This window comes from Colias philodice, chromosome 1 (assembly GCF_061535455.1).
Source record: "Colias philodice isolate Cphi_HAF_F1 chromosome 1, ilColPhil1 Martin Lab GWU primary, whole genome shotgun sequence".
NCBI classification, from domain to species: domain Eukaryota; kingdom Metazoa; phylum Arthropoda; class Insecta; order Lepidoptera; family Pieridae; genus Colias; species Colias philodice.
Window position 1 is genome coordinate 11,407,328 of NC_143086.1, and position 15,755 is coordinate 11,423,082.

Consider the following 15,755-nt stretch of genomic DNA (forward strand, 5'->3'; position numbering starts at 1 on the left):
GCTTAAAAACATCGATTAAAGCGAATTAATCGATACGGACTTGAAACAATTGTCAATCGAACTTGAAACACATGTCAATAATTTATGATGATTTTTATTCCCAAGTAACCAATGCATTCAATTCTAGATGTCAGATTTCGATTTTTAGAGTAACGTCTCTGGTATTTAGGGTGCACTCACACACATCAGTCACCGTCAAGTCACCGATGACTGATCGGTGACGGTTTGTGTACGTATCCACAAACACCAGTCACCGTCATGTTGTCCGTCAGTCACGTCGCCGGTTTGACTGAATCATTGAACACATACATCAGGTTAGTCAGTGATTAGACGTGTGTCACGCTAGAGAACATGTAGCAATTATTGACGGTAGCACGACGCTGACTGAACTGAGACGTGACGGCACCGGGTGAGTGGGGATAAAAGTATGATACATGTATGGAAAGATTATTTGACGTGCCTGACCGGTGACGTCACTGATAGATTTCGTGCCGGCGACTGTCGTGTGGGAACAGAGTCATACTAGAACTATTGATACATATTTTTTTTTAATCCTGTCCGGTGACGTGCCGTGACGGTGACTGATGTGTGTGAGTGCACCCTTAAAAAGAAAAAAGGTTTATTGACACAAAATTGTAGCGACGTCAGTTCTTTAAATAAGAAAATGTTTAGAATGGTTTATCAGTAAAATCAAATCTTAAAATTAGTTGCATCGGTCATTATTATTATAAATATGTAATCGTAATTGAAAAAAGTTAAGCAAATGTGCAGTTCTAACAAAACGAAATATCATGTTATTCTATGTCGTCGTTACTAGGTTACGTTGTTGAATTATGTTGAACTGTCAAATGTTGCCTATTAAAATGGCTCTACTATAATATAATACTTTATATGCATAAATAAGCAAGATTATAAGTTGCTTTGCTGTTGAACCGATATAAGACAACACAACTTACAGTACGAGTGTTTAAAACCAGTCCGTTGCGACTGTTATTGTGAATTTTTCAGACTATTAAGAAGTCTTCATTTAAATATGCGATACGGAATAAAATTATCTAATCAATGAGGAAACTTTTATTTTGAGAGAGTTACAGCTATAATATACCTAATGAATAGTTTTAATTATGTTTCAAGTGGAACAGTCAGGTAAATTACTTTATTCCCAATGATAAATGATTTATGTGTTATTACGTGTTGAATTGGTTTCGATAAGAAAAATATTACGATCTGAAGAAACTGTTATTCTCTAACTTACTCTGTGGGCCATAGAGGTGTCTGTGGAGGTATCTAAGTCCATTTCGCTTAGATCTCTGTTGGGATTTCTCGCTGCCCATATACTCATCTCATACGACATTTTAGCTTCTTTTATTTTGCTTTCCAATGTCTGTAATAAATATAACATATGCAACCTGACATGCGATAAAAATATACCTATAGGTAGTATTTTTTATCGTTTATTTAAACAGTAACAATATGAACTTGTCTGTTTTATCTTGTTACCAATTTAAGAATAGTAAAAAGATTTTTATGATTCTTTGTGAGAAAGTATACGATTTTAGATGTATAGCATGTATGTTGATTGTTAACCTTTAAGCTCTGGGCTGGGGTTGGGTCCTTTGACGATTCTGTCAGAGAAAAGCAGCCCATAGAAGAACCACATTCGTCCACTATTAAGAACATATGCCCGTATAGTTGATTCACGTTTTTAATTAACCTCTGAGAGTGAATCAGGCGCACCAAAAATATCTTCGGTCTAAAAAATAAATGGCTATCAAAGAATCTGATAAGGACACGACAACATCAAAATAGTTTTATTTGAATTGCAAATTGCTAAATGTAAGTAATGGCAATGTTTCGCTTTTATTAACATTGTATATGCTATAGGTTTATACCTATAGCATATAAAAAGGTAGTAAAGACAGATACAAATCGTCCTTATAAAACTGGCTAACATTATTCATGTAGCATGTATCATAGACGACTTTTTATTCATTTATTTTACAGCATCGTCGTTTTGCGGATTTGTCACGGTTTGACCTGTGTAAAGTCAATAACTAAATATAAAATGTTATTTAGTTGTTGACGTACCTTATCATCTTATATGGCAATACATTTCCCTTAGACTGTTTTTTACAAATCATCATTAAATCTGTTAGTAATATTACGCGTACTTCCACCTGTAAGAAAGCATTTAATTGTTTTTATAATTATTGTTTGACACCACTATTATTTTCTAAAAAACAATAGCTAGGGCAAACGAATAAATTCGCAAAAAGTAATTCGCTTGCATATCTTAAGTTACAAAAAAAGGATGCATCCACATTCGCATAACCATGATATTTTAATATCTTGCCTCTTTTCCGATGTGGTCTTTGAAGCGGAACTCACTGTCTAAAATCACACTACGGTAGTGCGACAGTGCACAGTGAGCCATAGGGTGCCTCAGGTTCAAGGCACTGTTGCATTTGAATAGTTTCTCCATTTCTTCGTCCTTAAATTCCTGAAATAGTGTGCTTTTGTAAAAAACAACTCCCGTATAAAAGTTTCAGCAGTGCCTTTAGATTAGGCACGTGTATGTGATTGATGCTATACATGCAATTTAATATAATATATTATTTGAATATTATTATTCCAAATATACTTACAGAGCTTATTATAACTTATAACAATATTTTGTTTTGGTCGAGAGATATTTATTTCTCAGACTAAGTTTAAAGAAAATTTTATGCGTGAAAAATGAAGTTTATTTTATTGAAAGTAGTTTACGTACCAATTCATAGGGTTCAATAGTACAAGTTAGCTCATCGAGCTGTTCCAACTCTTCGCGCTGCCGCATTGATCGATTCAAATCTGTCACGTAACATTTTACGAAGCTTTCCTATTATGTGAAATAAAAAAACGTTGTCAAATCAAATACTTACGAAAGACATCGTCCTGACATATGATATGATTTTTAACATGTATTTCCTTTTTTTGTACTTACGTATTTATTCATCATTTTGTGTTACTTACTTTTGTTAATACCTATTACCTAAATAGTTTCTGAAAACTGGCAAGCTTCACAAATATTAGTATATTGAAATTATTGTAGCTAATCTAATTTGTGCACCTTTGTAACGCATATTTTCAATAAAAATTGGCTGTACAATATATGTATTACTACCCAAAGGGCTTAGACTATATCGCCCCTCCAAAAAGGCAAACAGACACAGATTTCTATATGAGGGAACAAAGTTGCTTTTTGTTCGAATTGACAACATTTCATTTTTTCATGAAATCATGAAGAAACCGTTTCTTCATTTTGCTATTGTGACCACTGAACATATTTAATTTAATTTTTTTATATCATATTTTAAGAGAAAATAAATAAAAACAAAAACCGATCTGACGTCAAACATTCGGTAGAATACATAAATAAGTATCTGAATTAGAACAGGAAAAATGTAGTCTACTGTATGAATGAGGTCATATTGACGGATTTTTAAACTAAAAAAAAAGAAATCCTAAATATTTTCAAAAACCAAAAAATACGGGTACTTTTCTTTTTAAAACGTTGCCAATGTTGTCAAAAATAATCTGAGTAAGTTTTTAAAATATTTTTTTTGAAGAAGTATAATATTTGATAATATACTTCTTCTAATGTATTTTTTAACAATAATTTTATTATAATATTATTTATGTACCAATTTAAGAACGGAATGTATTTGTACCTCTATAAGTACAGTATATTTTCTAAAGCTGTATACAATAATATCTGTATTGTATTTCTATACAGCTTTTACATTAGCTTTTTCCACTGAAGAAATTTTAATACTTTTAATAAATATTTAATTGGATCCAGTTGAAATATTAAAATTTACATCAATGTTCACCCAAACAGAAATCCCGCATATAAAAATGAACAAAAGCGCCTTAAGACTAGGTTGCGGCGTGACCATGTCTGGTGGCCTAATATAAAAGGGGTTATATTCCTAAGTCCACCCCGAATGAGTAAGTGAGCTTACCATTGCTTTTAGTGAGCCTGTTTCATCAGTTCCACCTGTATACACAGCGACTCGGCTAAGTATAAGGCTATACTTAGTGAGCCGCTGCATAGGTTTGACCAGCAGATCGGCTAACTGTAGTCTAAAACCGAAAAACCAGGCTTAGGGGGGGTAAATCACAAACATTATGAAAATATACGTCAAAACAAAGGTGCGTATACCTGTTACATGATTTGTGTGTGTAGCACCAGGTAAGGTACGTCGAAAATTCAGGGTCCGCTTGTATACTCCGGAAATAATCCATCATCTTGGCTTGTTCGTTCATATATTTCTCGTATGGCTGAAATACCTCGTGGAAACGGCAAAAGCCGTTAGCCATCAATTCTGATTTGTAACTAAAAGTTTACGTCATATTGCAATTATGTAAACGACAAACAAAAGAAAACTAGGAGTAATGGATTCTATACTAGATAATATTATGAACCATGTAAACCAGGCCCAGTGTAATTGTAAATACTGGTTATGTTTTTGCGTAACATCAACTCATTTAATTCCAAATTACCTCTGCTTCTCATAATCTATTGTAGAAACATTCATATGATACCTACAGTTTAAAGCATGAATAAACAATTAGGAAAAATAAATTCTTACGGCTCATTATTTTCAACGGCTTCTTTAACCATTGGATAAAACGTCAAATTCCAAAAAGTGAGGTTTGCATTGAGTAGATCTGGGATATTCGAGAATAGTCTCTCAGTATCTACTTCGAGCATTTTACCATTGTCTTGTAGAGCGTGCGCGGCTGCTATGAATATCTGAAAATTATATATATATTGGTTTCGCTGGTCGGTTTCAAGTGTTTGGCATCGAAATTCGTGATAATTTGGTTTTTAAATTAAGTATACAAATATATATCATAATAATGCTGAAATATTTTCATTTTGTTGATAACGATCACACCCTTTTTTTATTTTTTAACGTATGGCCGCTTCTATGTACTTTTCCTGCGACCAAGTTCTTAGTACTTCACGATTTCAGATTAACTTTACGAACTACCGAGCTGCCTTTTATTTTAAATGCAGTACAAGAAAATTAGCTTTTCTTTTACCACTCGGGGAGTACCAATAAAACCAGGACGGGGTTGGGTCGTGCTCTCTGTTTTATGCGATATTGTAGCCAGGATAAACGACAGATGCGCTTCCTATTTCAAAATTTCTTTCAATTTACTTCCGCGATCTACGACTAGATAAACTTGAGTAGGCTTAATCATTTAATGCGATTAAAAATCTTAATAGAATTATTCTGATCGTGAGTATCTCCATGCGACGCCATACACACGACTATCGATTAACATACACGATAGGAAACTATGAATATTCATTCTGACAGGATACCGACAGGTTTGCGTTGTATTATTGCGTTTCACTAATACCCTCTTCAACTCGGCCCGTTGAGCATAATTGGACGTGACGTAATATGCCGATAATTTTTCTATTTATTCCTTCTATACGTCTTATTGATTCGACAACATCATCACAATGGAAAACTAATTCCACTTTTGAGACACATTTTGTTCGAGCTGGTATAAAGGATGCTATAATGGCCTATCGGCTGAGTTTGCTCGTGGTTGTTTTGCAATTCCATTGTGACTGGTTGTTCTATTTGAGTGTTTTTAAACGTATTCGACGTTAAAAATGGATTTAAACTGAACCGTGTAATTAAATCGCGTGATTAAAATCTTCATTTAGTTTCTCAAGTTCAAGAAGGCTATATATAGATACATAATATTTGTTTCCTTTTGTTATGTCCCTTTGCGAGATCGGATCGACATATGAATATTTATCCAAATGTTGTTGTTTCACCTTGGACCATATTTACATTATTAGTAGATATGGGTAAAATACGAAAATAATAGTGTGTTGATAATATTATACTGATGTTAACGATTTTAATGGTATTTCATTATTTTCCACTATAGGATAATTATTGGCACAACTTCATAACTTACCTAGTGGTTGTGAAGTTCAACTTATACCTAATTGAATTTTTATTAATCTATGCGTGAACCGAGGCACATGTTGGAAAATATTATAAATTATTAACCCTCTGCATATCAAAGAAATCAGTTACGCGATAAGCTTTATGCATTATAAATGTACAGAAAGGGTCGGTGCTACGTCTTATTTTCCGGCTTTACCATATACCTAAATATTAGCTGATAATATGTCATGTCATAACAATACATCCCACGGCGAAAATATTTCTTAAATAAAATATATAGTCTGTATTTGATTAACTGATAGTTCTTACTTCTTAATGATGATTAAAAAATATATTATATTATATTTAGTCCTTAATGTTCCTACAGTGATAGATGGTGCGCCAAATAAGATGTGATTCTAAAGTTTACTATTTGATACTACGAACTAAGTCGTTATAAGCCTTCAAAATACATCCATCTTTCTATCTATGTAAGTTTTGGTGGCCTTCATTCAGCTTTATGTAACCACACAAATAACGGATAGAAAGAACAAAAGAAAAAACTATAATGAGGAGAAATCAAATCATGTCTGCGCTACAATTTAAAAACACTTCATATTGTATTTCAGCATGACGTCATATGAATATTTAGAACTTAATTTGTAAAAACTGATAATCGTAGGCCATAGCATATTTAATAATGTTGTGAAGAGTATCTAAGAGATAACAAATTACTACTACTACTTTTGTGTACCGCATCCAAAATTATATAAAACACTTTTTGATGAATATAATTACAATACAAATGTATACAATTGTAAACCCTTGAAATTGTTGAAATATTACCGCTATTTGAGTATTTTAGAGATACAGGGAGCGTCATGTTTCATAAACAACAAGATAGGCACAGATCACAACGTATATAGTTTTCCGCTTCGTTTCTAATCCTACTGAGAGTGCATTTTATAAATTAAAATAGTTTCATTGCATTAGGTCTAGCAGGTACAATCTTCTTTAATCGGATAAACTTGGACGATTGCACAATGTCTTTGTTTATTTGCTGGTACACAACGGAGATTTTTTCAATGACTTTTGATAGAGTCGCGTGGACCTATATCTAATAAAGCATCTCCATGACTGGGATTAAATAGAACAGATATAAAGGTTAATTTTTAAAGTTAGCAGAAGCAAGACTTTGAGAATTCGTATAAGAACGAGAAGTTCAACGGACGGGAGTAAACAAATAATATGTCGATTTTTTTAGGGCTCCAAACCTCAAAAGGAATTAACGAAACGCGGTGCTAGAAGGTGATATTCGGTGCGTGAGTCCAACTCGCACTTGACCGCTTTTATTTGTAATAAACTCGAAATTATTTACTATAACAACTTTATTTGATTTGTCTCATAAATAATAGCTTCCCAATGATCGGCGAACGGTATGGATAAATGGTAATGACGAAATAGAGGAAGCTACTCAAACACCTCGTACTTAGGCACCTTGTTTGTGTTTCCGAGTTTCAAAGATTGGAGGATAATGCCATTACTCTTGTGTCAAGAGGGCTTGCTTTATCTACAAGAGGATTGAATGGTGCGAGGACTTTTCTTATAAAATTAATGGTTGCTATGCCCCATAGTGTGATGCGATCTCAGTTGCTGAGAACATATATATTGAAAATATAGCTAGGACGTGGCACCTTGTTTACGCTTTAAATGGTATGAACTAACTGAATAACGCTTTGTATTAGCTACTTTTCAGATAGTCAGGACGATATTCTTTTGAAATAGATTTATTCCCTAAAAAGAATTGCACAATTATTCAATTTCGTATTTATCAGTTGGTTGGATAAATTATTCTCCTTCTCTATATTATCAACTTAGTAAAGCGGATAAAATTTTAAAAGTTAATTAGACTTAGGCTTTTCTAAAACCCTTTTTCAAGTTTTAAAATGTTCATTATATTTATTTATACCTACAGGTATGATTATTAAGTAGATTAAGGTTGGGTCGCCTAAGATCGGATGTGACATAAGATCGGATGCATGGAATAACTCGCAAACTAGGCAATATTCTCTACTGCTACCAACACTACTAGATCCGCCATTTTGTTCTGCCCCTCTCTTCACTCTGCGGCCGGCCAGCGACCAGACGGGACGTGTACACAGGTGATTCAGCAGAAAAGGTGTATTTTGTGGCGAAAATCGTCGATCCGATCTTACCTACAAAATTTTGATGGCTCATTGTGGAGAGTACTTTCATTGAAATAATGTAATTAATTATTTTGGGGCAGAATTAGCGAATCCTCTTTCCATCTGTATACTTTGATTACGCCTAGGACGTTCACAACCCAAGATCCGATCTTCCCTCCCAATGCCGAAGATCGGACCGAAGTTTAGCTCTTGACTGCGCCTTATGCAATAATGCGCAATAATTATTAACTTTTAATATATTTAACTATCCAATGACGCTATGACTATCAGACCTTAGGTACATTTTCATTATTTAGTCCTAGAACACGGAGGATAAAAGTTTGAGAAACTTAATTAGGATGAGGAGGGAAGACCGGACTAAAAAAACGCAATAAAAAAAAAAACTTCTTTGTCAAATTTTTTGAGGAATTTCCTGACTCAATCATTGATGCTCAATGTATGGACGTAAGTCCGGATGTTTTCCTAATGTTAACATTATTATTAAACGCATAGAAGTGAAGATACTACATAGTCCGATCTTCGGCCGAACTGTTATTTTCTTCACTATGGTAAGTCGAAAAAAGTCTGCTTTTTAGGCTCTAAATTTGCTTAGATAGATAGCATCTACGCAAACCAAAAAATAAGGGGTTAAACAATATTTCTTTGTCATCAATTTACAGTTGACCGCAACAGAAAAACGACATCGAATCATGAGAAATAAAATAAAAAATACAGTACGTATAAAATTTTCGGCATATGCGTCCGATCTTAGGCGACCCAACCTTAATAAAGTAGAATACTACAGCTTCTTAAAATAAAAACTTATAAAACTCTTTTGTAAAGAGAGAACTTGAAAAGAAGTCCATTATTAACGTTATTAACCCCCCTTGGGTTAGGCGGTCAGCGAAAATTCAGCTATTCGGGCCTAAGGTAAGGGGTGAGGGGGTCCGCGTTTAGTATGGAATCAACGTGCTCGAAACTAAAAATCGTAAGCGCTATTCACATTTTTATCAAAAAGTGAATGAAAATATTTAGTATTTTCTAAATCTAAAACAGTCACGAAACCGAGAAGGTAAATAAATACCTATGTATTTGTGATTTTATACGAATTATTATCGTAAAATACGGTTTTAACTTGTAATGAACATTTATATGATATTTAGAGGTAACTTCAGGTTTTTTTTTTATCGAGCAAAATTTTTCCAATTGTGTTTTGGAAACAGTCATCCCATCACAAATACGTTCTTTAATACATATTAGAGATTTCAGTGCGAAAAAACTTCTATATTTTCAATTATAGCTCAGTCCATTTTGCCGTTTTCACCTACTAAGGGCCCTTATAGACTTTCTTCATACCTACGGAAAGAAAAGAGATATTAGCACAGTATTACAATAAATATGGTAATACTGTGATATTAGCGTCAACAATACATTTCTGTTTTCTATTACGTTTATTGTAGAAAGAATGCAATATACGAGAAAAAATTAAATTATTAGCATCACTGTTGATTTATGATAAATAGACATTATTTTTTTACTTTATCTTGATTCAAGTTCAATGCAATGTTTAAATGATTTTTTCCTTACTATATTTCTAATAAATAAACAATAATGTAATTATAAGAAATATAAATATCGAATATAGCTTAAAACGTTGGTAGAACCATCTGGTAATAAGTTGAGGCCTTCTGTGCAGTCTTGAGTCATACTTATATTAATATCATTAGACTAAATTTTTTTCTTATAGGTAAATACTATGCAATGGGCGTTATTTTTGTCTTATAGTCACAAAACCCAAATATATTTTACATTTTGGGCCACGTAAGAATACGTTATTATAATAATTGAATAACGTTTTCATTAAATGGTTTAACATTTTAAATATACTATATCCAATAATTAAATTAATACTCACGAGTTAATTTTGTATCCGTGCAAAAATATGCACTAACTACATCATTAACGAAATTCCCAATTTAGGAGAACACTTTTAAATGTCAATCCATAATAATATTATAAATGCGAAAGTAACTCTGTCTATCTGCCTGTTACTCAATCACGCCTTAACAACTGAACCAATTTGCATGAAATTTGGTATAGACCAAATTTCATGCAAATTGGTATCAAAATATCTCTATAGATATTTTGATACCCGAAAAAGGACATAGGCTACTTTTTACCCCGGGAAACAGGATAGGTTTTATCCCGGAAATCCCACGGGAACAGGAACTATGCGGGTTTTTCTTTGACTGCGCGGGCGAAGCTGCGGGTGAAAAGCTAGTTATTTCATAAAATTTGTGGGAGCCGAATGGAAATTTTAATACAATTCATATATTACTTACATACGAATTATTTAATAGAACAAAGCAAAACAATTATTATAAACTAGCGACCCGCCCCGGCTTCGCACGGGTGCAATGCTGATACTAAATACACTACAGAAAAACTGAACGTTGTACATATATAAAAACATAACGGCCCGGCCGGCCGGTACCGCCGTAAACGGTACGTCCCGCAATTTTTAAATCTGTAATATCTTCGAAAATATTCACTTAAATCATACGGTGTAAAGGGCCATATAGATCTATATTAAATGAACAATGTATTCAAGGTATTTAATTGGTTAAGGATTAATGCTGTATTGGATAAAATCGCTTCGAAAATTAGCCATTATTTGTCGTAAAAAGTAAATGACAAAAAAAAAATTATTGTGGGTTATCCATAAGAGATAGACATATACCATCAAGGACTTTTCTGTAGACCTTTTCAATGTGTACAATACTTAGTACATTATTTTGATAAAACTCGTAGGGTTCAGCCTGCGTTTGCAATGTAAGCGGAAAAAATGTAATTATTTACGACATCACATTAGAAACCTCAAAAATAACAGTACTTCTCCACTATTTAATGGATGTTATTATACATATAAACCTTCCTCTTGAATCACTCTATCTATTAAAAAAAACCGCATCAAAATCCGTTGCGTAGTTTCAAAGATTTAGGCATACAAAGGGACATAGGGACATAGGGACATAGGGACAGAGAAAGCGACTTTGTTTTATACTATGTAGTGATTAACTTTATTTTGAAAGTTGAAATTGCATATTTGGATAAACTTTAACGTTTTACAATACTATAATATGCATTAGATAAATAGAGATCGTACCTATTAGAGAATTTATTCGTATTATTCATCTTGTTATGAAGTTTGAGTTTTGAGGTTTGAATTAAGGTTTGCGTTTGTCACGGCACCGAAATAGAATACTAAAAATGTACATATACATTTGCTTTTTTCAAATTTGCAAGTCATTTATTCCTTACATCAGCAGTAACCAAGGTCCCGGGGTGACCCTTACAAGTAAGTTCGCAAAGAGTACCTACCCAATTTTTCGCGTCCTACTTGAGAAACATTTTTTCCGCATTCTAATAAAAGTGAACATGTGTATTGTGTATAAGCTATGTTCTCAATATTTTGTCTGCTTTCCATGACAATGTGAGACAAATATAATGTTTTCTTTGAAGGTTTTTTGTAAAAGATTAAAATTGACGAACTTCGTGAACATTGATAAATGTCTGTCGATATTAAATGAGTTGTACCTTACCATTGTTGACAACTTAAAAGTTATCGAACTTTGACAAATAAGAAAAATCAAAGTCAACAAAAAACAACTCTAAGTATCAGTATGATCAGTCTTCTATAAAAAATAAACTTGTATTTAAGTTGTTTGAAATACAAGTTTATGAATTTATGTTGATAATATTTCATAGCATAACACAAATCACAACACAGCGACCTACTTGGGCCCTTATGAAGGGCATTAGGGCAGGAAGTGAGGGTGTGATCGATCTCCCTAAAATGGCTATTATAGCTACCGCGCTTTAGTCAACAGATTATTAACCTTTAGTTAGCCCTGCAGTTTGATAACACTTAAATCACACAAAAATTGTAAATTCCATTACTATTTTGTAAACATTACTCTTGGTTTCTTCATTGGTTCATTTCACAGATTTAAAACTTTTTAAGTAGGTATGTTTAGAATCGCCGCAATCAGGACTTGTTACTGCTATAAAGTATCCACTTACCTCAACAATCACTATCAAGTGTTGGATGTAATCAGCCTCCGTCGACACCAGCTCACGTATGACAGCCTGTTTGGCTTGCTCAGTTTCCGGTAACGCTGTTGAAGAAAGTTCCGATTAATTGTCTATTCTCTAATGCATATCATAAATATTTTAAGAACCAATCACCCAGTTTTCATATGATAAGAGCCTTTCAAATTTCAGATGGTGAGGATGGGTGTTAGATTCGTCGCGTTTTTATCAAAAGACAAATCATATCTGGGTGAAGTTTGGCGTAAAGATTATAGTCGACAAGTAAGAGGTTATTAATGTGACGTACTCGAGCAGACAATACATAGTTGCTTAATCTTTTTCTCATTGGATGATGTAGGTAATGATTGTAATTAGGTACGTTATTTTTTCGAATTCGATAATAATTTTAAAATTACATACGGCCTATTTTACGCGCCTATACCTGGTAAAAAAGAAGAAAACTTGAGTACGTAAAACTATACGCGTAGAATTAGTAGTTGGTAACCAGCAGATATGCCAGTAAATAAAAAATATAATTCACAAATGATGAAAAAAATTGTTGTTAAATTTATTCAACGTAAACAGGGTGTTTTTCAAAAAACTTGACTTTAATTCTTGCGTATGAGGCATAACGTAACGTTTACGAACAATTTATTTATAAGTTTCTTCCCAACTTTGTTAAATAACAAAACATTCACTCACTAATCGTATTCTTGTTCACTCAATAATTATTTATTGACAGAAGATAACTATACAATTTCGGCCCTAAAATATTTTTACCTGACCGTCTGGGTCACCGTTAATACTAACCACTGAAGGTCCGATGTGACCGATAACTAACATATCACTATTTAATAAAAGTTAAAATAGAAATTTACGTAAAATGCAGATCGATGCAGGCAACGGATTGGTTGAAATGAGAATCCAATGAGAACTAGCCGTGTTCTGTAAGCTTCTATAAATATACGCCCACAGTTTAGAACCTGAACTTCGCTCTACATTTTACAGGAATTGAAACATTGAATTTATAAATGAAATATTCAATCCTGCTCCGAACAAAAGATCAACAAGCGAATTTCCGAGAATAATTAACTGAGACCTCTTCTTTTATGAAAACTTATCGTATCATTATTATAATAATTGTATAAAAAAACATTTTGCAATTTTTATTATTAGATAATATTATAACAAGGCACGTGCAAATTGTCGTACTTACCAAATTGAATCATAAATTTTACTCATTACAACTGCCATGAATGATTGTGATTTCTGACGAACATAGATCGAACAATAAATAAAACAATTAATGCTAACTGAACGACCGTTTTGTTGTCTCTGCACTTTTATAAGCACTTATTATGATTCTCGTAACGTTTTACCTTTGATACGGAAAATTCGAAAATAAAAAGGTAAATTAAAATTGCAAACAAAACAATCGTCATGTACAAAGGAAATACGTCAAAGCGAGCTGTATTAATGCAGTTATTGATATTTGATATGCCGTAGTTAATGATAAAACTCGTTCTCATTCCGTTTCTGTCTCGACATTCGTTAAAGAATCCCTTAGTTTTTATAGCTAACCGATTATTTGCTGCGCCATAAAACTATTATGTAGGTCGGAATATGGTATTTTATTCGTTGCGTGTAATGCTGACTATAAATTTTCAATTGTTTTACTATTAAATAGAGTAGAAACAATTTGAAAATTGGTCTAAATTATAAAATAATTCATTGCAATAATTTCATAAAATACTTATTAATCGCTGTGTAGGTACGTCCTCTTTATTAGTTGCAACATAATATAAACACACGTGATTAAAGTCTAAATGCCTTTATGGTAAACATATAGCCATGTTCACTGTTTAATATGTATTTACAATTTTAATCAAACCGAGCATCACACTCACATTAATTAACAAACGCTGGTTTATCGTTAAGCTGCTTATTTGTCATTTAATCATTTCATGATGATTTTCAAATGAACATTGAATGCAAACTATGTAGGTATAAGTTATTTTAGGGTTTTGTTAGCAAATTAATACGGAACTACATTTAAGTATAGTAAAATTAGCAGCAATTCAAAGGCACATAATATTCTCCTGTTTAGAGTAAAATTAATTAATTACCGTGTGACCACATGACATACTTTCATCCTATAAACATTCGAATATTTTCCCAGCGAGGATGTGGGACCGAGCTTTCTCTGCCACCAAAGGTAACAGAAAGTTGTTGGATTGATGTTGATTACTATCTTGAAAACATCTTATTACAATTTTTACATGAAATAATTATTGTCTATCCTTAAATAGTAACGTTCAATTGCTGGCTGCTTTTAACAAAACTTTTAACTGCTTTTAATTTTTCTACTAGGGTGGATGTACCACTAGTTGACCATTTAAGCGGTTTTATCTTTAGCTATATATAAAAAACGGGTTATTTGTTTTACGTTCAATGTTATTTTTGGGACACAGATAATTGAATACTCACTGTAACTATTGTTCTTAATATCAATTTGATAACCTTCAAAGGTTTTATGAAAACTACTCTGAAAGTTATTTCTGCTAAAAACACCATTACTTGACCACTGATCACCAATATCTGACCATCATTACTCTAAAAGTTGACCATTTTCAAAATGGACAAAATGTCCTTCTTCGAACATTAGTTTTGTTTAATAAATAAATATATTATTTAATAAATAAAGATAGGTTGATGAAATCAAACCACTTGGTCACGGAAATCCCCGAAACCTGACTCCCGATAAAAAACTCTTAGTAAAAAATGTGATTACTTACGGGGCACCTACTTAATTACATCTTCGTGTTGAAAAAATGTCAATATTTCTGACCAATGGCAGCAAGGTTTGTTTTTATTTTATAGATGATGTTGCTTTATAGAAAAAACAATAAACTATCATCTGGGGCTGCCGTATTTTCTTAATTGGCGCGTATATTTGAATTTCGGTCATGTATTGGCGCTTGGTCAGCTAGTGGTACATTGACCCTATATAAAAGAAATGACAACAAAATTGTCGATCGATGTAACGCGGTTTCAAAATGACGAGTTATAAATGTACAATGAATAATTAAATTCAGTTACGATGTTACTCTTTAAACTAAAATTAATCCGTTCTTGTGACATTGTGATGTGTATTTAATTATTCACGAAAAACAAATATCCTAGAGGCATCAATATAAATTAAACTGAAACAAATACAGTATAGACCCGCGTTACACCGGCCCCTGGCCTATCCGTCGCCCCCTATAATTCGACACGTCTAAAATTGCGGAATCCCTATTTTTTGAAAATTTTTCGTCGAACATGCATGATTGAACCTTGTACATTGTACAACCTGTACAAAAAAAGTTCCACCAACTATTGTGCTCTACTCGAAGATATTGTTTCAATTCCAAAATACACAATGGAACACGATTTGTACCTACTTCTGAAACAGAACTACCTATAACATCTTATACGACTATTATTATGTCCGTTATTTGTCGAATTACAAGAT

General features: G+C 32.9%; 1 protein-coding gene across 1 annotated transcript in view; it reads right to left on the bottom strand.

Moving 5' to 3' along the window:
- LOC149491358 (uncharacterized) overlaps positions 1-15,755 on the bottom strand; it is an 81,399-nt gene that overhangs the window by 8,675 nt on the left and 56,969 nt on the right. Inside the window, exons 6-14 of the mRNA XM_089700678.1 lie at positions 12,233-12,327; positions 4,635-4,798; positions 4,205-4,378; positions 4,005-4,125; positions 2,771-2,878; positions 2,354-2,500; positions 2,089-2,177; positions 1,588-1,753; positions 1,256-1,384 (exon numbers count right to left, since the gene is read on the bottom strand). Coding sequence (XP_089556804.1) covers positions 1,256-1,384; positions 1,588-1,753; positions 2,089-2,177; positions 2,354-2,500; positions 2,771-2,878; positions 4,005-4,125; positions 4,205-4,378; positions 4,635-4,798; positions 12,233-12,327 — 1,193 coding nt within the window. The remainder of the gene's footprint in view (positions 1-1,255; positions 1,385-1,587; positions 1,754-2,088; positions 2,178-2,353; positions 2,501-2,770; positions 2,879-4,004; positions 4,126-4,204; positions 4,379-4,634; positions 4,799-12,232; positions 12,328-15,755) is intronic.